The following is a 27,136-nucleotide window of genomic DNA, read 5'->3' as shown; positions in this document are numbered from 1 at the left end:
TACACGCAATTATTTATATACACACCAAACTGAGTATGTGCAGAGTGTCTCCACACGATATGTCTTATCAGGAGATGAGAGGGGGACACTGGAAGGGGAGGATCAGAGAAGACAGGATTTTCACACAGTGCAGAAGATTAACCCCTTAGGTTCCACAGTGAGAATAACAAGCATGCATTACTCCATATACAGACTGATTTTACTGTTGTGGATTTAGTAACACTTTAATAGCACCCCCACTTATCTGCTAAACTGCAGCGTGTTTCTCTTATGATTGTGCATGCATTCCTGGAACGCAACAGTGTGAACCTCGCCTTCAACTTACCAAACACATTACAATCTCCCTTAGATCTACCTGCAAGTATGTAAAGCAAGGGCCTACCTGATTGGGTACAGACTGATTGAATAATTAGGTAGGTTCTCATAGTTAGTCTGGCTGAAAAAAGACAAAAGTCCATCCAGTTCAACCATAAAAAAAAAAAAAATATGTGCACAGTTGCAGCTGCATGGGTGTGAACGGAGCGTACCCTGGGTTCACACATAGTTTTGGTAAATCCAAAATTGACTGCACAGAGAATATAGGGTCAGATTGTAGCATGAGTCTAAGGCCCCATTCACACCTGAGCATAGAGTTTTTGTGATTTTATTTTGCACGTTTTGTCACATGTTCGCAAATGTTTGTGTGCGATTTGTTCAGGCATTATCTGGCTTTTTAAGTTCTGGCTTTTTTGTATTAGCCAGTAGAGAAAAATGTAATCTGTGACATCAGTTGTTGCCATGTTTTGGCATGCCAGAAAAATGCTTTTGGTCGCGTGACAAAAAGTGCTAAAGTGCATTAACATACGTGATTTTTGTGTTTCTATGTATTTCTATGGGAATGAAAATGTGCCAAAAACACATCAATCTACAAGAGTATCTCCGAAACTTTTTTGAGCTTCAGGTGTCCTGCTTCAGGCGACTTGGCATAGAGTTGTGAACCATCTCCATTGAGTAATATTGATTTTTTTCTCCCTGAGAGTTTTGGAGCTTCAAGGTTTGTGCTACAAAATGCTCAGGTGTGAATGGGGCCTTAGAGATGGGCCTTGGTGTAGCTTGCTCCTCCTTTCACCACTCTCCCCAGATCTTTGTAAGTATATCTACAGATTATAAGGTATTAAATGTTGTTATGGATACGAGATTTGTTCCAAACAAATTATGTTTAATCTTGTAGATGATGTCATCCATATGCAGAGTTCTCTCTTCCCTGAGGAAGGAGTGGAATCACTCTGAAACGCGTTGGAATAATTAGATTAGTACCTCTGCAGTTTTGTACATCTATGATGATACCAATCTATATCTTTTATGGCCAGTCAAACAGTCATACTGAGTATCCTTATCATGTAATTTCATATTCTGATGCTGTATTATGACTCTGTATGATACATTGTTTTGTATGTATACGTGTCAGAATTTTTTGACAAATAAAAATGTGCACTTTTTAATACTTTTGGTAACATGTAAGCCCAGTTTTAGGAGGTCTTTCCTTTTTTCCTCTTCCCAGATCTAGGAATGAAATCTAGAACTGAAATCCAGCCCTACATAATATATTGTATATATAGAGCTATAAATTACTTTATGACTACAGCAGTAGTGGTCAACGTACAGAGGACGGCCTCAAGTCTGTTCCATTACATCACCAAAGAGCTGCACATGCTGTTTCACATGCGCGAGAATGTGGCCATTTTACCAATGCGTGGGGTGTCATTAAGAATTAATGGTGCCCCGTATGTCTGCTAAAGAGCAGTGCGTTTTGCCTGTGGGTTGTAAATGCATACGATTTTGTGAGAGTTCCCTACTTGCACAAGTGTGAACGTAGCTTAAAGCGGAGTTCCAATCGGTTGTGTTTATAAACCACTTGCCCTCCAGAGGATTTCCCCCCTTTCCTGACCAGGCCATTTTTTGCATTACTTTAACTGACAATTGTGCGGTCATGCAACGCCGCACCCAAAGTAAATTTACATCCTTTTTTCCCACGAATTGAGCTTTCTTTCGGTGGTATTTTTTTGCGCTATAAGCAAAAAAAAGACTGACATTTTTGAGAAAAAAAAACAATATTTTGGACTTTTTGCTATTAAACATGTCCACAAAAAAAATTTAAAAAATCAAATATCATCATAAATTTTGGCCAAAATGTATTCTGTGACATGTCTTTGCTAAAAAAAAATCCTGATACCTGTACATTAATTGATTTACGTGAACGTTACAGCGTTTACAAATGGAGGTATATATACTGTGATTTTTTTATTTCTACTTGTAATGGCAGCGATTAGCAACTTTTAGCAGAACTGCGGCGGACATTCTGACACTGGGGGGAACTAACTTGGTGTCACTGACATCCCCAGTGACACCAATAGAGTGATCAGTGCTAAAAAAAAAAAGCACTAACACTGTACTAATGGTACTGGACAGGAAGGGGTTAATGTGAGGGGTGATCAAAGTGTTAACTATGTCCTGGGAGTGTTTTACTAGGGGTTGGGGGGGTGTGCTTCACTGTAAGCACAATGATCAGGATGGCTGTGCTGCGCGAGCTGACTGGGAGGAAGACTGTAAACAAAACAGTCTTCCTCACCGTCGGTAATCATTGGGCACTGGCAGGTAATTACCGGCCGGGACCCAGTGATTGACATCTGTGGCTGCGAAAGGCGGAGCTGGTAGGGAGTGTGTGTGCCCCCCTACCCGCAAAGGCAAAATCACATATATATACACATACAGTATATATGTGATTTTGCGCACAGGTGCCGCCCTGTAGCAGTATATCTGCTATAGGGAGGTCCTTAGGCAGTTAAACGTCAGCAGGTACAAAACTGTATCTGCTGACTTTTAAGAAGCACACACTTACCTGTCTCAGGGTCCAGCAATGTGCTCACCTGCGCCATCCCTTTTCTTCTCTCCACAGCACTAGCATCTTAACTGTGGGCATCGGGCTGTGACAGCTTGCGGCTTCACAGCCGGGTGCCCACTGCGCATGCGCAAGTTGCGCTGCACCCCCCTGATTGGTCCGGCAGTCTTCTGGGACCTGTGAAGGTTCCCAGGAGACTGCAGGAGGAAGGAGGGGGCCAAACTCCCAGCTTACTTCATCGCGGTGAACTGAGCGGGAAGTGGGAGCGGGGTACCTGTCAAAACCAGGTAGGAGGCAACCAAGCAGAGCTTCTTCTTTTGGGTGGAACTACGCTTTAAAATATAATGACCAGCATGAGAAACAGACACAGTGTGAAAAAAACAAAGTAGCTCCAAGGGCTGCATAAAAAAGTATCAAAATGACTGCAGGTTGGGTGCCGGGGCTCTATGCAGAGTAAATGTCATAACACACTATAGGGGAGATTTACTAAAACTGGAGCACTCAGAATCTGGTGCAGCTGTGCATGGGAGCCAATCAGCTTCTAACTTCAGCTTGTTCAGTTAAGCTTTGGCAATAAAACATGGAAGCTGATTGGTTTCTGTGCAGAGCCGCACCAAATTTTGCACTCTTTTGCACCAGTTTTGGTAAAATAATAACAATAATATTAATGTACACCAATTGTGGGATCTGTCATTCTTACTTTGGTTTGGTGAAATTACTTACATAATATATACAGGGCAGCGCGACCTTCCCTTTTGCTTCCAATCCATACTAGCAATGAATTTTCAGGTGATTCATGGACTTTGAAAATTATCTCCCCACCTGAAGAAAAAAAGACACTCCATGTTATCTTTGATCTACATTTTACCGTGCATAAGGCGTGCTGTATCATGGCTGTCCACCATTTAGTTCTACCTTAAAGTAGAACTGAAGGCAAAAATTTTTTTTTTTTTATTTTGGACAGAGTATGGAAGGGTTATGACCCCTGTCAGGTTTTTTTGTAGTTGCCATGTGTGTCCCAACAAAAGAAAACCCCTTTGCTTCCTGTTCCATAGCCAAAACAGGAAGTGAGAGGGAATCCCTCCAAAGTGAGGGAACCCCTGGTGGTTACCAGAACTAGTGTCCCCATTTGAAGATCTCCCCTGCAGGGGGTGTGACCGAGCCACACTGTGTGTGTGTCTATGGATGCACACAGCTGGCTTGCTGAGGGGGCACCTGGAAGAAAAAGAAGTGGAAAGCACTGGCAGGGGACTCCATAATGTAGTTAATCTGCCTAGGCGAAAGACGTGCCTGGGAAGGAAGGGGGGGGGGGAGGCGCGGACCTGAAGATTTTATTTAACCACTTGCCCTCTAGAGGATTTACCCCTCTTCCTGACCAGGCCATTTTTTTCAGGTATTGTTTCTTTCAGCTGGCGGCCAGTTTTCTTGTAAAAGCAATGTTAGCGGCTAATTAACCACTAGATTGCTTTCAGAAGCAGCAGGAGGGGATGTCCCCCCCCCCCAACTGACTCTCTCAAGCTCTCCTGTCCTACCAGGGAACACAAGAGTTCTATTGTCTCACCATAGAGCTGATCAGAGGCCCGGAACAGCTCCGATCATTTCTATGGTCTACAAAAACCGAAAGCGATGAACATTTTATCACTTTTTTTGTAACCAAACTCTTTATTGTTTGGAAAAAGCATTGCCTCGTACAAATCTTGGTATGATCCAAAGCTTTTAAGGGCAGAGGAGAGATGTGGGATCTAACAGACCCCAGATCTCTCAGTGAAAAGTACCTGCCTATTGCTATCACAAGAGATATTTATATTCCCTGTGATAACAATAAAAGTGATCAAAATAAAAAATAAAGGGACAGTATAAAAATGTAAAAAATAATAAAAAAAACTATTTTACAGCGTCCCATGCCCCACAAAGGCAAATGCATGCGTCAGTCCAACACACCTACGTTAACAGTCATTGCACCAGGTGCGGACTGACAACTCATGGGGCCCCTGGGCAAAAGGGGATCATGGGGCCCCTGTGTCCTTGCCCAAACTCAAAAAAGCCTATGAAAAAGGTACCAGGGGCATCTCATGGGGCCCCCTACTGACCCCGGGCCTTCGGGCAGTGCCCGAGTTTCCAAATGGTCAGTCCGCCCCTGCCTTGCACCATACATGTGAGGCATCCCATGAACGTCAGACTGAGGGCAGTAATTCTAGCACCAGATGTCCTGTATAAATCTAAAGTGGTAATCTGTAAAAGCTTTTAAAGTGTCGCCTTTGGATGGTAAAATGTATGTAGCTTGTCAGCGTCACACGGGCACGCACCGTTTTTGCTCAGTGTGAACATCAATCCTTTATATTTTACCATATAGTGCAATAAAATTTAAAAAAGTGTATTTTTTCACAAAAAAAATTATATTTGAAAAACCGCTGCTCAAATATCGTGCGACATAAACAATGGCAACACCCACCATTTTATTCTTCAGGGCCCCCGCTTTCAAAAATATAGCATGTTTGGGAGTTCTAAGTAATTTTCTAGCAAAAAAGGCTGATTTTTAAATGAAAACAAAAAGTGTCAGAAAGGGCCTGGTCTTAAGTGGTTAATATTCACTGAATATGATAAATATAATATTCTACAATCCTTTCTCTTACCTTTTATATCATAGAAGCCGTCAAATCGCTTCTCCCATGTTGTATTCATACTGTAGTGATTTAAATACAAAATCAAATTAATGTAAAATGTCTCTCAAAACCAGCTGCTGATACTAAATTTCACAATAGTTATTTAAGGCTCCATGTACACTAACATTTTTTTGAAGCTCCTACAAGCTGTTATTGGCATTTTTTTCTGCTCCTAGAAGCTAAAAAGTGTTAGCCTATGTGTTCATGCGCACTTTTTAGGCTAGTAGCGTTTTTCAAGCTTCAGCATTTAGGAGCAGAAAAAAAATAGTTTTTGAAGAGTTTTTGGGAGTGTTGAATGCTGAACGCTACTAAAATGCTCCTAACAGCTCTTTTCTAGTTTTTCTTTGCCTACATGTACTGTAAAACAGCCAATAATAGGCTAACGCCCCTACACACTTCTAAACGCTGCTAAACACTACTAAAATTCTAACAAAAAATTTAATTACCAGTTTATCCAGCATTTTTTTAGCTTAGAAAAAATGCTAGTGTGCATGGAGCCTAAGGCTGAACTTCAGGTAAACAGATCAATACATAGGTGAAATGTATATATATATAGTGGAGCTGTTTCAGCTGCCACTGGATTTGTAATTCTGATCATCCAATTCTGAGCTCAACACAGCTCTGCTTGCATTTAAGCATGGCTCTTATATCTGCATGAAGTTCACCTGTAAAATTAAAGTGTTACTAAACTCAGGACCCTGCATTCACTATATCTGGTCTCCCAGGACCCTGCATTCACTTTATCTGGTCTCCCCGGACCCTGCATTTACTATATCTGGTCTCCCCGGACCCTGCATTCACTATATCTGGTCTCCCCGGACCCTGCATTCACTATATCTGGTCTCCCCGGACCCTGCATTCATTATAGCTGGTCTCCCAGGACCCCGCATTCATTATAGCTGGTCTCCCAGGACCCCGCATTCATTATATCTGGTCTCCCCGGACCCTGCATTCACTATATCCGGTCTCCCCGGACCCTGCATTCACTATATCCGGTCTCCCCGGACCCTGCATTCACTATATCCGGTCTCCCCGGACCCTGCATTCACTATATCCGGTCTCCCCGGACCCTGCATTCACTATATCTGGTCTCCCACAGTACACAGAACATGGAAATGAAATTATTTTAGTAACTATACACTGCTAAATACCTTTTCTCATCAGCAGTATATAGCAGTCTTGTGACTTCTATCAGTGTTCAGCAGAGTACATGTTACAGCTTGTAGGAGGAGTTTTCTCTCTCCTGATTGTCTTATAAGGCTGCATAACCCCTGACCCTCTGTCTGAACAGTGCTGATTGGCCCTATGCTGATCACATGCACTCTCCTAAGAAAAAAAAAAACCTCTCTAGCAATACACACCAAAGTGAGCATGTGTAAAGTGACTCCACATGATATTTCTATCAGGAGATAAGAGGGGGGCACTGGAAGAAGGGGAGGTGCAGAGAAGTCAGGATCAAACATCCTTTTTACACAATGCAGAGGATTAACCTCTTAGGTTCTACAGTGAGTATAACAAGCATGCTTGATTGCATATACAGACTGATTGTACTGTTGTGGATTTAGTAACACTGTAATGCCTTTTGCCACTGTCCTACATTTACATGCTTACCCTTTATCAGGTGAGAGAATCACATGCTGACCCTCCACAGTGAACTCAATTTCGGTTGGAGAGTGCTCTTCAGAAATAAACGTAGCAGATCCCACCACCTTCCATTTTCCTGATAACTGGATGAAAACAATTCAGAGTAAATAGAACACTGTATTAGTACGACATTAACCTGTTCCATGCCGCCGTATAGCAGAAATACTGCTACAGGGCAGCATGGGTGCGCAAAATCATGTGTATATATACTGTACATGATTTTGCAATACCGGGTAGGGGGCACACGCGCGTTCTACCTGCGCCGCCATTTTCGGCCTCGGCTTTCAATCGCCGGATCCTGGATGGTGATTACTCGCCGGCACCCGGTGATCACTGAGTATCTCCGACGGATGAGAGACCTGTGTATAAACACAGATATCTCCTCTGCAAGCTCCGGAGATGCAGAGCCATACAAAGCAGTGTGCTTACAGTGAAGCACACACACAGCACAAAGTAAAACAGCACACAGTTAACCCTTTGATCGTCCCACATGTTAACCCCTTCCTGCCCAGTGCAATTAGTAGTGTCAGTGCTTTTTATTAGCACTGATCACTGTATTGGTGTCACTGAGGATATCAGTAATACCAAGTCAGTTTCCCTCAGTGTCAGAATGCCCACCGCAGTCCCGCAGTCCTGCTATAAGTCACTGATCGCCGACATTACTAGCAAAAAAAAAAAATTACGGTATATATACCGCCATTTGTAAACGCTATAACTTTCACGTAAACCAATTAATTTACACATATTGGGTTTTTTTTCTAGCAAAGACATGTCGCGAAATACATTTTGACTTAAATTTGACAAAATGTTATTTTTTTTATTTTTTTACTGGACATGTTTTATAGTAAAAAGTCAAAAATATTGTTTTTTTCTCAAAATTGTCGGACTTTTTTGTTTATAGCGCAAAAAATAAAAAATGCACAGGCGAACAAATACCACCAAAAGAAAGCTATATTTGTGGGGAAACAATGACAGAAATTTGATTTGAGTGCAGCGCTGCATGACCGCGCAATTGTCAATTAAAATAACACAGCACCGTATCGCAAAAAATGGCCTGGTCAGGAAGGGGGTAAATCTTCTGGAGGGCAAGTGGTTAATTTATCAATGTTTTCACACACAATTCACACGGCTTTTATCAATGTTTCAAGCTGAATCTTATGTGGAAATGGGCAACCCCCGGGGGAGAGTTGTGTGAATCTTTGCTGACAACACTGATAAAAAGACCCCTGTGTGTTACATTTGTATAGTTTCTTCTCTATTATCCAGGAATAAACAATACATATTCACAAATTTTGGAGAGATTGTCCTGAATGCCGTGTTCCCAATAAACCTTCTTACTCAGCAGAATGAAGGCATAACTGTGAATCATCCCATAAATATTGCAGTATCTTTTCTCAACATGACCAAAGAAACATTTTGGCTAATCAAAACTCTCCCAGCCCTCTGCTAGGAATAGTCTGGAAAAATCTCCACCCCAAACATCAATCATGTTAGTAGAGATGAGTGAATTATTAATTAGCTATGCTAGTAAATGTCCCAATCTGATGGATCAGATGTCATGTATTCTTCCTCTTATTATTGACTTTATATTTTTCACTTTATAATTTTATTTTGGTATATACTGTATTAAAATAAGTCTCTCCTCCCTCCCTCCAGCCTCAAATGAACCAGTTAAGGGGTACTTTGGATCCCTTGCCAATTAAAATCTGATTTCATAAGAACGAAAGGAAACCAATGGGAATTCCCTATAATAATAAATGATAGCTAAAGAGTATTATTGCTGTAACAGCAGCGGACTGACCATTTGGAAACTCGGGCACTGCCCGAGGGCCCTGGGTCAGTAGGGGGCCCCATGAGATGCCCCTGGTACCTTTTTCATTAGCTTTTTTGAGTTTGGGCAAGGACACAGGGGCCCCATGATCCCCTATTGCCCAGGGGCCCCATGAGTTGTCAGTCCGCCCCTGTGCTGTAATTCCCTCCTAGTTGGGTATTAAGATTTGTATACTTAGGATAAGTATAGCTGTGTTTCTCTGCTTAACAAGGTGCTGTGATGGATTAGTCAGGTCTGCTGGTGCTGCTGGGTTTACCTTGAGTTCTGCCTGCCTTCAGGAAGCTATGGAGCCTTCCAAAATCTGGGAGGGAACTAAGCAGAATAGCAGCTTGAATATGGATACAGCCCAGGCCAATTGCACGGGAGGGTGGCCCCATTGCATGCTGGTAGTAGTATTTATGTTCTGTGAGCACATGGGTTCAACATCTTTCCCTGGAGAGGATTGCACCAAGCCCGGCTGGAGGCAGGCTGCCTCACCTGGCACTTGCTGCCATGCGAGCCTCAGGTGGACAACCTGAGGGCCTGAGGTTAGAGAGAGTGGTCTTGGGTCTACAGTAAGTTGACTAAGGGGAGCTGTCTGCCAAAGATCTGTCTGGTATCACTGGAGAAGGAGTCGCTTGGAAGATTGGAGGGAGACTGTACTTACAAGTCCAAGGACAGAATGGCAGACACTGAGAGATTTTGAGGACTGTGTGTGCTTTGCTACCCCTCTGGTGCTTGATAGTCAGCATGGACCTGGAAAAAGAGAACACTGGCTGGTGTTCTGAAGAGTTTGTCCAGCTGTTGCTACTGCAAAGGACCTTGCTCAGTTCTATTACTTTTGGACTGCAAGTGTCTTTCGTAACAGGCCTGTGCTTGAGGAGATCAGCCCTGCAACTGCTACTACTGCTAAATGGACTTTGCTCACTCCTAAACTACTTGTTACTACAATTTAAAGAGAAGTCTGCTATCTGCTTTCAGCCAGGACTTCAAAAGCGCTCAACTTAGAGATCAGCTAGATGTCCTCAGTGTGAATAGTTCTAATTCTGGAGTATCCTACTAAATTCCCCATTCCTATCCCCAGTTCTACAATATTACTCCAAAAAACAAACATCCCCTTAGACTGGTCATTGAAAAAAACAAGCGAAAGAGTGTGTGTACTTGACTGTGGGAAATACCTTGGGAGAAGAAGGAGGAAACCTTGGTAAAAATACAAGTGGCTCCTCCAGTACTGCTTTACCTTTAAAGAAGAAATCCCATGAGCACTGAAAATATCAATTCTGATCTACAGTACACATGCATGGTGAAAATTGGATTTTTATCTACTTACTTGTAAAATCTATTTCTTGGAGTACATCACGGAACACAAAGCAATATAATCGTTACGATCTAGATTATGTATAGGTGAATGGACACTGCCCAACCAAAAACAGACAGGAAGTCCTCCCCTATGTAGCCCCTCCCACACAAGAACCACACCAGTTTTATAGCAAGTAATGAACTTCAAGAAGGAGGGGAGGAAACTCTGTGTCCCATGATGTACTCCAATAAATGGATTCCAAAAGGGGAAGTTCCACTTTAAGCCCTTGTCCCCCACTCCTCAATAAAGATTGGTACCTTTGGGGAGCGGGTACCAGAATTTGACAGGTACCCGCTTCCACTGTGATCGCCCAGGAGATCAGAAGCGAAGTTGTCCTCCCCCTTCCCTCCCTATAGTCTTCTGGGACATGTGACAAGTCCCAGAAGACTACGGGGCCATTCACAAAGCGCAGCGCTTCTTGCGCATGCACAGTGGGGACCCGGCAAGCTATCACAGCCAGGTGCCCACACTGAAGATGCCAGGGAGAGAAGACAGCCGGTGAAACCAGCGGTGGTGAGGACACCTCTGGACCAAAGGACATGTAAGTGGCTGTATTTTAATAGTCAGCAGCTACAGTTTTAATAAACAGAAAAAAATCCAATTTTCTTTATCGTACATCACAGGACACAGAGCATGCTATAATCATGAACCATCTGGAATGTCCAAAAACAATACACTTGAGGGGAGGAAGACACAACTTCTGTGAGCAGGGTCAGTGTCCTCCCTCCCTTCTTATCCCCTGGTGTTCTCCTGTCAATGTAATCCATGTAGTCCCATCAATGGGAAAGCATCAGTGACAATAAAGAAAATACCCTACTTTGCATCCCCAAAGAAATGTAATACTTTGTTTGGAAAATCTGAAGGCCAAGCTTTAAAGTGGAGTTGCACTCAAAAGCGGAAGCTCCACTTATTTGCCTCCTCCCCCCCCTCCACTGCCATATTTGGCACCTTTTGGGGTGACGGGGGGAGCGGGTACCTGGGTTTGACTCCCACTTCAGGCTCAGTTCGCCACGGCAAAATGAGCCGGAAGTTCGGCCCCCTCCTCCCTCCCATAGTCTCTTGGGAACTTTCACAGGTCCCAGGGGATTGCCGGACCAATCAGGAGGCGCAGCATGACTCACGCATGCGCACTGGGCACCAGGCTGTGAAGCCGTAAGCTGTCACAGCCAGATGCCCACAGTTGAGATGCTGGTGCCATGGAGAAGAGAAGGAGAGAAGGGCCGGCGCGGGTGAGAACATCGTTGGACAGGTAAGTGTGTGTTTATTAAGTCAGCAGATACAGTTTTTGTAGCTGCTGACTTTTAATAAACACAAAAATGGCTGGACCTCCACTTTAATCATTTCTGATTTCTCTGTCTCTGTAGCACACAGAGAATAGACTCCCTCAAGAGTTGGCTCTGGCCAGCTCAGTGGATTGCTTCAAAAAAGTCCTTGATTATTTTCTGGATACACAGAATATAACTGGATACTAACATTTATAAAGTTGATCCGGAATATCTGATTGCCTCTCGGGCAGGGGCGGACTGACAACTCATGGGGCCCCCGGGCAATGGGGGATCATGGGGCCCCTTTGTCCTTGCCCAAACTCTAAAAAGCCTATGAAAAAGGTACCAGGGGCATCTCATGGGGCCCCCTACTGACCCCGGGCCCTCAGGCAGTGCCCGAGTTTCCAAATGGTCAGTCCGCCCCTGCTCTCGGGGGATCAGGAAAGATTTTTTTGTCCTGCAGGAGTAAATTGGATCATGCTTTGCTGGGGGGTTTTTTTTTGCCTTCCTCTGGATCAGCTGTGGGTATAGGATTATAACTTTTTTTTTCTATAGTTGAACTGGATGGACTTTTGTCTTTTTTCAGCCAGACTAACTATGTAACTATGTAACTATGCCACAGATTATAAAAGCAAACAAAATGCAGTTTTATACATTATTAATAAAGATGACAACTTGCCTTCTGTAGATCCGGAGATGTCACTATTGGTGGGATATCTAAGCAGGGAGAGGCTGGAAAAATATTTTTATTATTTGATAAGACTTCATCAAATATTTTAACATTGCATGCATAGATTTGAGGCAGTGGTGAATTGCTCACTGAGCACAGTCACTCTATGTCCAAAGTTGAGTTCTAGTGAAAATTCTCCTCCTTTTGTTCCTTTTTGTCTAGGGTGCTGTTAAAAAGCAGTTTTACTTACTCGCTCCTCTGGCAGCCAGAATTCTACTCCTCAGGACTACTGATACGTAATAATGTCAGATTGTGACCAATAGATGGAGTGCCAAAGAGACAGGCCACATGGGAGTAAAGCCGTGTGCAGCAGAGATTTTTATTATTATTATTATTATTACTATTATTATTTTTAATATTGAAGCTAAACTTTAGGCATATAAAAATACCAGGTACATGCAATTCTGTTTTCATTAACATATCATTAAATGTATTTTTTTAATGCAAGCAGGAGCTAATCAGTCATGCTGCAACGCAAGCAGTATGCTGATCGGTAGAAAGCAGAGTGACAGAGAGATGACCTCATCAGTCTACTGCTACTCCTTTCACTGTCCTGTCAGAGGCTTGGGGTAAGAAGGATGTCTATAAGTATTATTTAACTACAGCAGAGAACAACCATGTCTCCTGCCACAATAGACAGGGTTTTGCTGTGTGCAAGAGCTGTGTAAATTTCAGAACTGGATGGGCAGAACTACAAATCCTTTGACAGTTAAAACATCTCCCATATTTTTCTATTCCCTATTAGTTGTATGTTTAACGTTTAGCATTAATTATGGATTGAGAATACATAATGGTAATTACCAGGTTCTCTTCTAAAAAAGATGAAGGTATGATTGAGTTGGAGAGCATACTGTGCAAACTCGCTCATTGCTTCAGAGGAAGGAATAGCTGTGCGACCTTTAATAAAGAAAAAAAGTAGAGAACAGAATTTTCATACTGACAGCAGACAGCATATATGCTCATTACATTGTTGGTAGAATATAGAGAAAAAGAGAAGTATGGCTTTCTGGAAAAAAAAAAATTTACTAAACTAAACTTTATTCACTATTTACTAAACTCACCTCGGTGGATACAGCATCACTCCGATGCTGCATCTGTCCCCCTTCAGCTCTGCAGTGAGAACTGAGCGAACAAACACTGCTTACTGCTCAGTTCTCCCCATCTCCTTTGAGCAGGGAGTAGTGACTGCCAGTCACTGGCTCTCTGCTCTGCCCCTCCAGCGTTGCTGAGAGGCTCAGCGAGCTGCCAGTTCAGGCATCTGGGTGGATCTAGACTCTGTCCAGAGCCTGCACCAGCTAAATGATGCCAGCTGATAGGGACTTCTACTATGGATCCTGTGATCCATAGGAGAAGTATAGCCAATATAGCATTGGCTATACTACTCCTTTAAGGCTGGATTCATACTTATGCTTTATAAAATGTTCATTACTGCAATGCATTGTAATACATTCACCACCATGCGAGACGTTGCAGTGCCAATGGCACCCCGATGTGCTGTTACAGTAGAGAGCAACAGACCTACACTGAAATGCACCAAATCACATACAAGAAATGGTAGGTAATGTTGGCAGCTGCTCTGGAATTAAAGGTCCCATGCTATACTTTTATTTGGTCATCTTTTAACTATTTGTTGATTGTGGAGATCAAAAGAGAGCAAAGTATGGCAGTGTGGAAGCAGTAGAGAGTTTCTTCCATTCTGTGGACACAACTAAATATATATATATATATATATATATATATATATATATATATATATATGAAAATTGGATTGCTGCCCGTAAAAAAAACTTTTCTTGTGGAAAAATCACCATACAAAAGGGTGTCCATTGTTGTGGATTTCCACAATAAAAGTTTTTTTACGGGCAGCAATCCAATTTTCATATATATATATATATATATATATATATTTATATATATATATATGAAAATTGGATTGCTGCCCGTAAAAAAACTTTTATTGTGGAAATCCACAACAATGGACACCCTTTTGTATGGTGATTTTTCCACAAGAAAAGTTTTTTATGTGCAGCAACCCAATTTTCTTTTTTCTATATATGGCCTTTGGGAGGGCCTGATTGCTATGCAATGTGATTGATCATTGTTGTGCACTCCTCCCATATTACTGATATATATATATATATATATATATATATATATATATATATATATTCATAATTACTCTTTTAAAATGTATGTAAATATAAAAAGGAACTTTTTTTTATTTGCTCCCATTCTCCTGTTTGATCTGCTAAATACACCACTGGAAGTGTTTTGTTGTATCTCTTTAATAAATATAAAATGCAAAAGAATACTCCTTGACTCTGCTAGAAAACTCGTGAGCTGATAACGTCATGTGCACCACTGTCCATGCACAAGGAATGGTTAAAGAGATAATGAGAAAGAGGGGGGATAAGGAGAGGGCCACCCTATGTAATATAAATAGGTTAGCATTACTGCCACTTTTCTAGTGGTATGGCACTTTAAAAAACCCACCAATTGTGGTAGTGTAGCACAGTGTTTGATCCCAGGTTCCATTCCCTGATAGGCACACATTGGCCAGGCACACTGTATTTTCCAGTTATTCAAGTCAGAGTACAGGCTGTGCATGTCCTTTTGTGATTTTTCTATTTTTGGGTATGAACTTGGATAGGGTGAGCCTAGGGGTACTCCAATGAACTTCAAACGGGTAGTAGAGGAGACTAATGCTTAACTAATACTTCGGGGGGAAATCACCCTCTTTGAAGTGTAGTGGTACTAAACAGAAACTTCTCAACAGCAATACAGTTCTGAGTGTACTGGTAGTGAAGTAAATCTCACAAAAGAAATACTCTAAGTCCAGAAGGCTGGTACTCACTGTGTCCTGAATACTGCGTAGCCACCTGCAGTATCAGCCTGTTTCTCTACTCCAATTGCTTTTATCCAGGGTTCTTTGGAATCTTTCTGCAAATGCTTCAGGAGACCCCCAGCCAAACAATAGCTGGGACCCCATAAAAGATTCTTGCAGCTGCAGGTGGATTTCCCAGGGATGCCACAGCCATAAGGCTGAGTCTTAGTCCCCCAGGAACAAGAGCCCTCTGCTTTGGGTGCCAGCCTATTTATATCCCCCTCAGTCCCCTGCTGGTCACTCACAACCCTGATCAGGGATGAGATGGAGAGGCATCAATATGCAGGCTGGGATCTGTGCTCTTCTACCCACTATATCCCACCTACGATACAGGGGGAAGTAACCAAACTTACATCTCTAGCTGCAGCATTTTTAAAGAAATGTACAAAATACGCTTTTTTAAAAAAAAATGCATGTAAATATACTTTAAATAACACAACTTACAACAAAGAAAGAGTGAATCTACTAAGGATTCTGATGAAAACACAGCACAGTCTTTGCTAAAATGGCGAAAGATTGCCTTGTCACTTCCTAAATCAAAAGATAAAAGAAGGATGAAAAATATTGTTAGACATATAAATGCAGAAAAGTTTATATACAGGAGCAATACAAATCTTTTTCTTAAGACAGAGGACGTTGTTGGAGATGTCCCCAAAATTACAAACAGTTTAAGTGTGGCTGATGGATCTACTGTTTACTGTTTGATGTTTTTTATTATTGTTGTTTATCACATGCATTATAGTGTGTTGAATGTGATAACCAGATATTATTAATTTTAAAAGAACATTGAATGCATTGTGGTTGATTTACTAAACGCAAAGAGGATGTTCACTTTGAAAGGGAATTTTCTTTTAGCCTAGTGAATGAGGTTATTGCTTGTGGCTGGATATTATTTTCAAAATAATCAACCACATTCTCTAAGGTAGGGGAAAATTCATTTGGAAAGTGAACAGTCTATTTACCTTTAATAAATTAACCCCATTCTGTCTTCAAAGACTTTTGGTGAACTTATCCTTTTCTTAATTCCACAACTCCCTTGGTTGTGTAGCACAACCCCCTTAGGAGGTGCTGAGTTTTGGGTCCCCCCATGGTCCTACACAGCCAGGCAACATGCATTTTCCTCAGACCTTGCACACTGGAGACAGTAAACAGTCCTTGAGCTTGTTTGTTGCTTGTAGAACCTCAGACCGCAGATGAATTCTCCTCTTCACCCAGCTGCCCGAGAGAATCCCTGGGCAAGGGGACCCAGAAGCTGCCACAGTAGCAAAGCAGACCCAGATGAGGAGCTAGTTGAGTTTGCCTCCTGACTGCCCTCTACCCTTATCTGCCCCAGGGGGCATAGGATTACTCACACAGTCCTCTCCTGCATGTTTTTGGGTTTGTGGCTGCCTTCAGGCCTTATGCTGGGCTGGCTTCTTCCCTGCTTTCCAGGCTGTCCTCTCTCAGGGGTAGATTGAGGCTGAGAGATCCTCCTTTCCTGCTCCAGCCTGCAGGTAGGCCCCTCTCCTGGGTCCCTCCCAGGCCCCACACTCCAGCCTTCACTCCATTGTCCACCCAACACTATCCCTACTATTGCTGATCAGGCTCTCTCATATTTAAGGGCTGCCCTGGCCCCATGCCAAGCCTCCTCCTTGGAGATTGGCCAAGATCCCCTGAGTATGCAGATCAGCCTTTCTTCACTCCCACCCACTTCCTTCTAGAACTTTCTCAAATTTCTAGAGTAGGGGGAGATATCAGAGAACTGGTCTGCGGAGCCCTCAGCCCTGACCTGAAGATGACCTGGCTGACTCATCCCAGGCTAACTCACACCAGGTTGCTATTCAACCTCTAACTGAAAAACCTAGCCAGCTCATCCTAGCTAACTAGAGGGGTGCTACAGTTGCTACCTGTCATGTTAAAGGAGTAGTATGGCCAAAGCTCTTTCACCCCTACTTCTCCTTTGGGTCACAGGAGTGCACTTAGTTCTTCACTCATGTGACCCATTTTCAGCCGACAGTGGGCTAAAGTCTGCTGTCAGCTGATGTCACAGGGCCTGTCCAGGCTCTGCAGGGCCCTTGACATTAATGTCGGCATCCACCCACCCAGATGCCTGACTGGCAGCTGGCTCAGCCTCTCAGCGTACCACTGATTGCCTGAGCCTGTCACTTCTGCCCCCTCCACAGCCCAGTGCTCCAGTGAGCACTGGAGAGGCAGAGCACAGAGTGGTGACTGACAGCACCACTGTCAGAGCAGACCCGAGAACTGAGTGACCAACATATGTACTCACCTACAGTAGATGACTACAACACCAATCCGATGCTGCAGTTGTCCACTTTCAACACTAGATCTAGCTGCCAACTATCTTACATGCCTGCCTATCCACATTATGTGATTGCCAATTGTCACAATTTTAATAAACTGAGATGTTTTAATGCTGCACTTAGTCTGGCGCCCCTCTGTCTCCCATCCAAAACTAGTATGACTTTGCTATTAGGACCTATTAAAACAGTGAAGAAAGTGACCAGATGGAGTTCAGGAAAAACTTTGAAGTCTTTGGTTATGGATTTTTTCTAAAGAGCATCAGTTTGTTACAATGTGCGCAATTTGGGAAACGCTAATATAAGTCTTTAATAAAGTGTTGTGGAAAGCTGTTCATTTACCAGGAGAACCTAAAACCAAATTCCTATAGAGTCCCTAGACCTAAACCCATAGATGCATGTTCATACATTGTGGACAACCCTATAAATTATTTAGTTCAGGTGTTTCCCGTGAAGGGTACTGATACAGGATACGAAAACATTTTAGACAATTATGCTCTTCCAGCCTTGTGGCAACACTTCAGGGAACATTTCTACTGACTGATCCACATGTGTCCACCATTAGGCAGCCATGATCTAATACATTGCCAAACCTGCAATCCTCTTGTGTTTCAGACACTAGAGTGGATAGAGGGAGAAATGTTAAAAGGAAATCTTTCCTAATTTAGAAAGTACAGAAGCCATAAGGCCAACAGCCCAGTATGACAGCCACTCCGCTAGCATTTTCAGAAGTTACCAACCATTGCATTTCTCTTGGAAAGGTTTACCTAAAACAACTTACAGGAGAGGAAAGCACACAGAGGATTTCACTGGTAGTCCAATTAGCAGGCTGCAAGCAGAGAGATGACACAGAAAGCTAAATGGTTGCGACAGTTAGTAGATAGTGTGGTATTCGTGAGAGGATCACAAGAGTAGCTGAACATGTACACATGTACAATTTTGGTAAATAAACAGTTCACATATTGCACATAAATGTCAACTGTATTCTGAACTCTCTGACTGGAGTTACACATTTATAAAACTCAGAGAAACTGACAATATGGTGTCCATTTGTATAAGGGTTTAGTTAATAATTCAGATAGAAAGCTGCCTGAGTTTTGTTCACATGCAGTCTATAAGCTATTGCCTTGTAGGCTTCATTACCTTTGTAAGTCAAATAGCCATCTTTTTCTTCCAAAGGCATTTCCACCAAAACGGGGTAATTGGCTCTTAAAGAGAACATATGACATGCTTAAAATCTAATTGCACCGGTAAAGACTTGCTGGTCATTATAAGAGCCACTGGTACACACTATTTTTCAGAGGCAAACACTGAATAGATTAAGTCCACATTTACCCTTCCATGATCTTCTAAACCAATCCCATGTGTAAACCAAACCACAGTTACTTTACCTGAAGCACCAACTCTTCTGAATGAAAATCAGGGATTGCTAAATATGGGATATTCTAGCAGTAACTAAAATTTAGTACGACTGAATATAAGGAAACGGGACTGGCTCACTAAAAGTAAAGCTGGCCATAGAAGTACAATTTTCTTTCCTGCAGCCATAGGATGCATAGGTCAATCGATCAACTTAGGTGCAATCAGTCTGTCCATCCATGGTTTGAATCTTGGCCTGTATCTGGTTTACCTTGTTGAGTTTCGGACCGTCTATGGCCGCCTTTAGACAATGATAAGCTGGTTTGATAACTTTTATACTTTAAGGATAAGTTAGTAGGTTGAGGTTAAATGGCTTGTTACCTTAAAAACCCAACTCCAGATTGGAGTCAACCGAATCATTGGTGTCAGCAATTCAGTTTTGTCATCACTGAACTAATGCCTAGTGGTAACCCCAGCTTGGAAAGTATACTGTGATACTACTGATGACCTTCTGTATACTCACAATATTGCCAAAATGGTCATGTAATATTTATGATTTGCTTGGCGTAGCTCTAGAGCACTATGGACAGCTGAAGTGTCATGAAGGGCGATGAATATCTTGCTGTGCGCTGAAACCACCGTATTCCACCTCCCTAAAGACTAGAAAGCACATCACAACCATTATCCTAGGTGATCCATCTCTCTTTTACTATACAAAAGCCTTCCATGTAATGTTACCTTTTTGATGGAAAGAGGAGTCAGCTTTTCTTCCTTATCAATTTCGGATTCTAAAACATAAACGCCAGAAATATTAAATTTACATTTTAGGTCAGTGCTGAACAATTGGATCCTGGAATCCCTAAAATACTTCCTCATCTCTGTGAATGACTACACTTGGTGCAAGGCAGTTTTTTCTGGTGATCTCAATACTGCATGATTTTGTAACAGGACATTTGTTTCACTTTTTTTATATAAATTATGATAGGTTAATTTTACAGATATACATGACTGATTGATGTTCTTTGTGGATGCCAAGTATAACAGGAACACAACCAGGTTACCAAATATTGATAAGAGCTCATAGGATGGTGTCTGGTTGTTTGGTTTTGGTCCATATATGGTGCAGGATAAGGGTGCCTGGACACGGAGTGGTCATCAGTTTATTGAGTAACCTAGTTCTCTTTGGGAAAGGAGTTCAGTGACGAGTAGAGAACAGAAAACATGTTACATCCCAAACGCTGTGCAAGTGGACCTGTTGTGAAGTTAGGCACTTTTCATCCTGCAGGAAGCAAGATAGCTCTAACAATATGTGGTACCCCTTTGACGGAGGCCCTGATAAAATATATATACAGGGTCTCATGGACGCTACTTGGAAATAGCTAGGGAAAAGGGAGATGAGCATCCCTTGTGAAGGTTGAGCCTGGAACAGAATCCCAGGTGTGCCAAGAGTGGGGACAGCAAACAGCATAAATGTAGTATTATCCTATTAGGATCAGGAATGGCTTAGCTAAGGTGATAGAGAAACCCTGCAAGTATCCTGAACCATGTGGAACATTTACCATATGTCAAACTTGACTGTACAAAAATGTCCCTCTTTTACACATTTTCAATAAACATTATCTAGAGTTTTGCCTTTGGCTAACCATCACCACGCATATAAGAGCTTGCATCAACCACCATTATACTTAATGATAAACTTCCCTGTAACCCTAACATTAACCTTCCCTGTAACTCTACAATGAACCTTCCCTGTAACTCTCAAACTAACTCCATCTGCAACTTCAACCCTAACAGTAACACTTCCAATGACCTTAACAACAACAACCCTAATGTCAACTCTTTCAGTAACCTTAACAGTAACCCCCCATAACCCAACCACCAACTATCTCTGTTACCTGAACAATAACCCTACCTTATTTAAACCTAATCTCTTTTTGCATGCTCATCTCATCTGTATACTGATCCCCTGTGCCGAAAACCAACAATCCTGTCACAAAAACTAACAGCACCAAGGTCCTATTGCCTAAATGTCATAAGTCCTAGTCCTGGTACCAGCTCGGTTCCTTTGTGCCAGCCAAATTAAAAATGTACCTAGGCTAGAGTTAATTTTTCTATTGTGTTAAAACAACACTGATTTATTCCAAATGATGTTCATGATGTAGCTTTAATGTCAAAATCTCATTCAATACGCAACAGGAGAGGGTATTCTTTAGGTGATGAGGATAGACAAACCTCACTGAGTGAGCATAATTTGTAGAATTTGTGCTGAATAGACTTTGAAAACAGAGCAGTGGTTTGTTTAAAAATGATGCAGTACAAAATTCTATGTCCACAATAAATCCTGTTAAACTTCAGCAATACGTTTCCTTCTTATCTTAAACACCAAAACATAATATAGCAGGATAAAGAACTTACCAGATCAAATGATCCTACAGAATAACAGAGGTCAGGTCTTACTTATGTATAGCAATCTCTGGATTTGGGTCTTTACACCACTGAGCCCACTATTAGTAGCATAGTACAGTGTAAACCTGATACCATTCTCTTTCTCCTTGGCAAACTGCAGCGATAGCTGTGCGTTTTCAACCCTTTTCTGATATTATTCAAATCTTCTAGGAAATGTACCCTGCGTGTCTGTGTGGTTCTTCCCACATACTGTAGATCACATGGACACTCCAGTAAATACACCCCATATTCAGACCTGCAAGTAGCAAAGTTTACCTGTGTCTCTAGATCAAAATGTATTTTTTTCTATAGCACTCAGCCCTATTGGTATTGCACATTTTACATGGATAAAATTTCAAATAACTGATGGTCTATCTCGTAAAAATCTTGAAAGGAAATAGTCACATTATTTATTTTGACTTTGGTTTATGCAATACCCCAGCAGGTGGGGATGATAATATTAAACTGATGATATAATTTCATATATTTAGCACAGTACCTTTTGAACATATTAACACTTCAGACTTATATTCACCTTCACCTTTACCTTCACCCTCTTCTTCAGTGTCATGTATATAATAGTTATATTTGGTTCCGTAACAAGCAGCCTGTTCTTTAAACTTATCTACAGCAGCCTGTGTGGCAGTTTTGACTACTAAAAAAAAAAAAACACAATATATTATTATATTATCTCAAGACAATCAACTAAATTTGCTTTTCAACTGTAAACGTTGCCGATCTTACCTGCTGTAGGATTTGTAATTGTGTTTGGCCAGTTCAGCAATTGAGACATCCCTACCAAAAAGCATAACCAAGTAAGTGACTTTACATTTCTCCAGCAATTCTCCCTCTCTCCACCTTCTCCCAGAACCATTCCACTAAGGTCAGTGCTCCTAGCTGCATGGATAAATGGAAGCCATGGTGACACCCTTCAGAGGATGGGTCCATGACACCCTGCATTTACAGTTCTGTGCTCAGTCCTCCAGGTTGGGTGACTTAGGCTTCATTCAACCCTAAAGACCAGGGAAATCTTATGTTGTAAAAGACATATTGTGGGACTGCCAGGGACAGCTTCAAATTGAAAGTGATTATTTGTAGTCAGAGCTGATTTTGTATTAACCAGCTGGGTACCATATGAAGAAAAAAAAAAAATAGCACAAAGTTAGGCTTTTAGCCAACAAGCTTGGTAACACTAGTTTGTGCAATTCAAAATTATGTTGTGCTGTACCTTTAAGTTCATAAATCAAATGATTAAAAAAAACACATAGATATATATGTATATGTATGTATATATATATGTATAAACCTTGTGCAATCACCACAAAAGTGCAAAATCATAAGCAATAAAAAGTCCACCATAAACTATGAATGGTGATGCTTAATTTCTTCTGTGAATCTCCTTAATGAGCTCTACCACCATTGCAAACCATCAACCCCTTACCAAAATTAGAGACCTCAAAACAAAAGAGGTCTAAAAGCCCTCATTGATGTCAGAGGACCGTTTACATCAATTCACCACAGGAACAAAAACCAAGGTCCACCAGCAAGAATCAGTAACAGTTTGTACCACCACTCAGTATGTTACAGGATTTCGGCAAGAAAAAATCACAGAGACTCCATAGCATAACACTGTTCAGCATATTTAATGTTAAAAGAACGCTACTCACATTTTCAATATGCAAAAGACAGCATAGCAAACAAACAAGCCAACCAAACAGTCTGGCAGTGTAATGACATCAGCACAGGCTCCGCCCAATGCGTTTCATCATAGAAGATGTTCTCAAGGGCTTAGCTGCCCTAACCCTAGTTTGCTGACTGCACTGCGAATAACTGCTCTGCTCCTTCCTCCTGCCAGCAAGTTCTCAGTGTTAGATTAACAATACAGCCTAGCACAGCAAAGTCTAATTTACTTACAATGCTGCTGTTATCCCTCAGTGCTGTTATGCAGAAGCTAACATAAAACCAGAATCATGTATCCACACTAGCTTTATACAGTATGAATGCACAATTAAATATATTTTTTAATTAATGCATAAATTAATTAATTGGTGATCTTTTTTTAACCACTTCGCGCTGGCACCTCCTGGGCCCTTTAAGAGTTTTTAGAAGCCAGTAGGCGGGCGGGGTTTTAGGGTCATGTGACCGCTGTGATTCGCTGTCACGGCGGTCACATGATCGGAAAAGGTCCCGATCGAAAGGGGAGATCGGGATCTTTCCGTGAGTCACGGACACATGTGCTGAGAGCATGCAGGGCGCGCGCTTTCAGCACATATGTATTTTCTAATTGCACGCACATATGCGGCCGCTCAGCGTCAAGGCCCAGATGCCGAGAGGCCGCATATTTGCGTGCGCTCAGTGTCAAGGGGTTAATCTGCAAGGAGCTTGAATATCCCAAGGCCTTAGTTCTCTTTTCTCTACTTTGTAGAAACAAATTGCGTATAAAAACTATTTTCTCAATATATGTATTGGTTTGTATAAAAAAAATATTTTAAAAATATTATTATCATAATACTTTGAAGTTAGGACAGAATATAAACTATTCTTCTAAAGCTTACACGGACACCTAAAAACACCACGTTTTTAGGCATTTAGACTTTTTTACTGATCTAAATGCAGCCCATTGTTTTTTTAATTATTATTATTATTACATCGAGTTTATATAGCACCAAAGGGTTTGCTCAGCACTGTACAATAGAGGGGGAGGACAATACATGAAACAGTACAGCAACAACAAACAGCACACGAGGGGTTAGAGGTCCCTACTCTTTCGAGCTTACAATCTAGGAGGGAGGGGGTAGTGGTACAGGAGGAAGTGGCTGTGGGGGATGGAGTGGTAGGAGGAATGAAGGAGAATGGCTGTTAGGTGAGGGTGGGGTAGGCTTCCCTGAAGAGGTGGGTTTTCAGGGAGCGCCTGAAGGTGAGGAGGGAAGGTGACAGTCTGATGGATTGGGGTAATGAGTTCCAGAGGATGGGGGAGGACCTGGAGAAGTCTTGCAGTCGTGCGTGGGAGGAGGAGACCAGGGAGCAAGATAGAAGGAGGTCCTGTGAGGAGCAAAGGGTACGGGTAGGGTGGTACCTGGGAATCAGGTTGGTGAGGTAGTTAGGGGCAGTGTTGTGAATGCCTTTGTAGGTCAGGGTTAGTAGTTTGAATTTGATGCGTTGTGCAATCGGGAGCCAGTGGAGGGATAGGCAGAGGGGGGTGGCAGAGGTGGAGCGGTTGGTGAGGTGGATGAGTCTAGCCTAATTATCTCTTTTGTTAAATTTTGTGTGAAAGTTATTGCAGCCTATTGTTTTTAATGGGTCTGTACACACAGACGTGTAAACTTATTTCTGACTATAGATCAGTAAAAAAAATTGAAAAATCATATTCGCTGGGCATCATTTTATGCATGCATATGCACAGATATGTGCATATACATACTGTTGTGCTCAAAAGTTTCCATACCCTGGCAGAAATTGTGAAATTTTGGCATTGATATTGAAAATATGACTGATCATGCCAAAAAATGCTCTTTTATTGAAGGATGATGATCATATGACGCCATTTATTATCAAATAGTTGTTTGGCTCCTTTTTAAATCATAATGATAACAGAAATCACCCAAATGACCATGATCAAAAGTTTACATCCCCTGAAATGTTTGGCCTTGGTACAGACACACAAGGTGACACACACGGGTTAAAATGCCAATTAGAGGTTACTGTCCCACATCTGTGGCTTTTTAAATTGCAATTAGTGTCAGTGTATAAATAGTTAATGAGTTTGTTAGCTCTTATGGGGAAGCACTGACTAGGCTAGATACTGAGCCATGGGGATCAGAAAAGAACTGTCAAAAGTCCTGCTTAACAAGGTAATGGAACTTATAAAGATGGAAAAGGACATAAAAAGATGTCCAAAGCCTTGAATATGCCAATCAGTACTGTTAAATCACCTATTAAGAAGTGGAAAGTTCGGGGATCTCTTGATACCAAGCCAAGGTCAGGTAGACCAAGAAAGATTGCAATCACCACAACATGAACATTATTGCCAGTTCTGAGGCCAGAAAGTCAGCATGTCAGTCAGAGCAGAATACAAAATCAGCCGTGGCAGCTTTTATGAAAGGATTCCTTTAATTCGGCGTCTTTATACTCACTTGCCAGGTATAAATTAGTCATTTTTGCAATCTTGATCTCCAGGAGCATAAATCCTTCTTCCATCTTAAATGCTGACAATTTTATGCCACCTATTAGAAAAAAAATTCTGAAATAAGTACAGTTGTGTTCAAAATAATAGCAGTCAGACATCACTAACCTGATCAATCACTGTTTTTGGTAGAAATGATATTTCTACATGGCAAATAATTTACTAGCAGGTGTAGTAGAGTAATAGAAATCCAACAGACCCAACAGTCATGACATGCATGCTGCTGATTCTGTGTAATTGAATCACTAATTGAAAGGGGCATGTTCAAAATAATAGCAGTGTGAAGTTCTATTAGTGAGGTCATTCATTCTTTGAAAAACAGGTGACAATTATTGCCCTTATTTAAGGAAGGAAGGCAGCAAATGTTGTACATGCTGGTTACAGTGCATTTCTCTCTGAAATTCTGAGGAAAATGGGTTGCTCCAGACATTGTTCAGAAGAACAGCGTACCTTGATTAAAAAGTTGATTGGAGAGGGGAAAACATATAAAGAAGTGCAGAAAATGATAGGCTGCTCAGCTAAAATGATCGCAAATGCTTTAAAATGGCAAATAAAACCTGAAAGACATGGGGGAAAGTGAAAAACTACCATTTGAATGGATAGACGAATAGCCAAAATGGCAAGGACTCAGCCAACAATCAGCTCCAGGAAGATCAAAGAAGGTGTAAAGTTACCTGTGAGTACTGTTACAATTAGAAGACGCCTATGTGAAGCCAAGCTATCTGATAACGTGTATTATACACGAAACGCATCAGGGAGTGCCCTCTACTGGACTATATTGATTGCTACACCGCATGGCTTTTTACACACAGCCGGTGGCCATCTTGTATTTTCTAATGTAAGTGTTTTTCCTTGTATGCTTATCACTTACTGCATTAAAGTTACTACACTATCAGAAGCTTTGTCTGGGGCCCTGTTTATTCCATGGGAGCCCCATTCTTTGAAAGTCTACCTGATTCCTGCCTACTTTAAGTCTGATGTCAAGGTTTAAAAAAACCCCTCTGGTGGTGGAAGTCGGCATTCCAGGAGACCCCTGATGTATTACAGACCCATGACACCTGGTGGCTGTGGCTTAGATGACTACTACCTATTCCAGTGATTCACACCCTGAGTACCCGGAGTAGGTCTTATATACTCCATGCGCAAGCATTTCATCTATCTGGTTAGTGTACATCTATACTCCTCTTCACCGCCACAGGAGTCACAGAACCTTCACTATATTCTGGACTTATTATTTGAGAACTTTATATCTACTGTACTTTTATTGATATACTCTGTGAGTGTCACAAATATACTAGCGCTGCATTTAATTATATATTTAATACTGCTATGTCCTGAGGTGACCTTTATGCTAGCAGCTAGTATGTTTCTTGTTTATTCATTCATTGTGTCTCTTTTTCCCTTGACCAAGCGCTTGATTTTATTATTTCTTATCTACAAGAAGCCCCCGCAAAGTCCCACTGTTGAAGAAAAGACGTGCTGAAGAGGTTACAATTTGCCAAAGAGCACATTGACTGGCCTAAAGAGAAATGGCGCAACATTTTGTGGACTGATGAAAGTAAGATTGTTCTTTTTGGGTCTAGTGGCCGGAGACAGTTTGTCAGATGACCCCCAAACA

General features: G+C 41.7%; 1 protein-coding gene across 1 annotated transcript in view; it reads right to left on the bottom strand.

Annotated features, from left to right (window-relative positions):
* Window positions 1-27,136, bottom strand: part of LOC149439349 (uncharacterized) — a 70,433-nt gene that overhangs the window by 18,987 nt on the left and 24,310 nt on the right. The window contains exons 4-15 of the mRNA XM_089659161.1: window positions 25,469-25,558; window positions 22,080-22,130; window positions 21,871-21,990; window positions 19,629-19,678; window positions 19,414-19,550; window positions 18,675-18,739; window positions 15,679-15,765; window positions 13,152-13,247; window positions 12,300-12,352; window positions 7,153-7,268; window positions 5,512-5,561; window positions 3,602-3,700 (exon numbers count right to left, since the gene is read on the bottom strand). Of these exons, the coding sequence (XP_089515287.1) occupies window positions 3,602-3,700; window positions 5,512-5,561; window positions 7,153-7,268; window positions 12,300-12,352; window positions 13,152-13,247; window positions 15,679-15,765; window positions 18,675-18,739; window positions 19,414-19,550; window positions 19,629-19,678; window positions 21,871-21,990; window positions 22,080-22,130; window positions 25,469-25,558 (1,014 nt within the window). The remainder of the gene's footprint in view (window positions 1-3,601; window positions 3,701-5,511; window positions 5,562-7,152; window positions 7,269-12,299; window positions 12,353-13,151; window positions 13,248-15,678; window positions 15,766-18,674; window positions 18,740-19,413; window positions 19,551-19,628; window positions 19,679-21,870; window positions 21,991-22,079; window positions 22,131-25,468; window positions 25,559-27,136) is intronic.

The sequence above is a fragment of the Staurois parvus genome, unplaced genomic scaffold, assembly GCF_062004578.1.
Source record: "Staurois parvus isolate SC_StPar_1 unplaced genomic scaffold, SC_StPar_1.0 ptg001133l, whole genome shotgun sequence".
In the NCBI taxonomy this organism is placed as follows: Eukaryota; Metazoa; Chordata; class Amphibia; order Anura; family Ranidae; genus Staurois; species Staurois parvus.
This window is presented reverse-complemented; position numbering and strand designations above follow the sequence as displayed.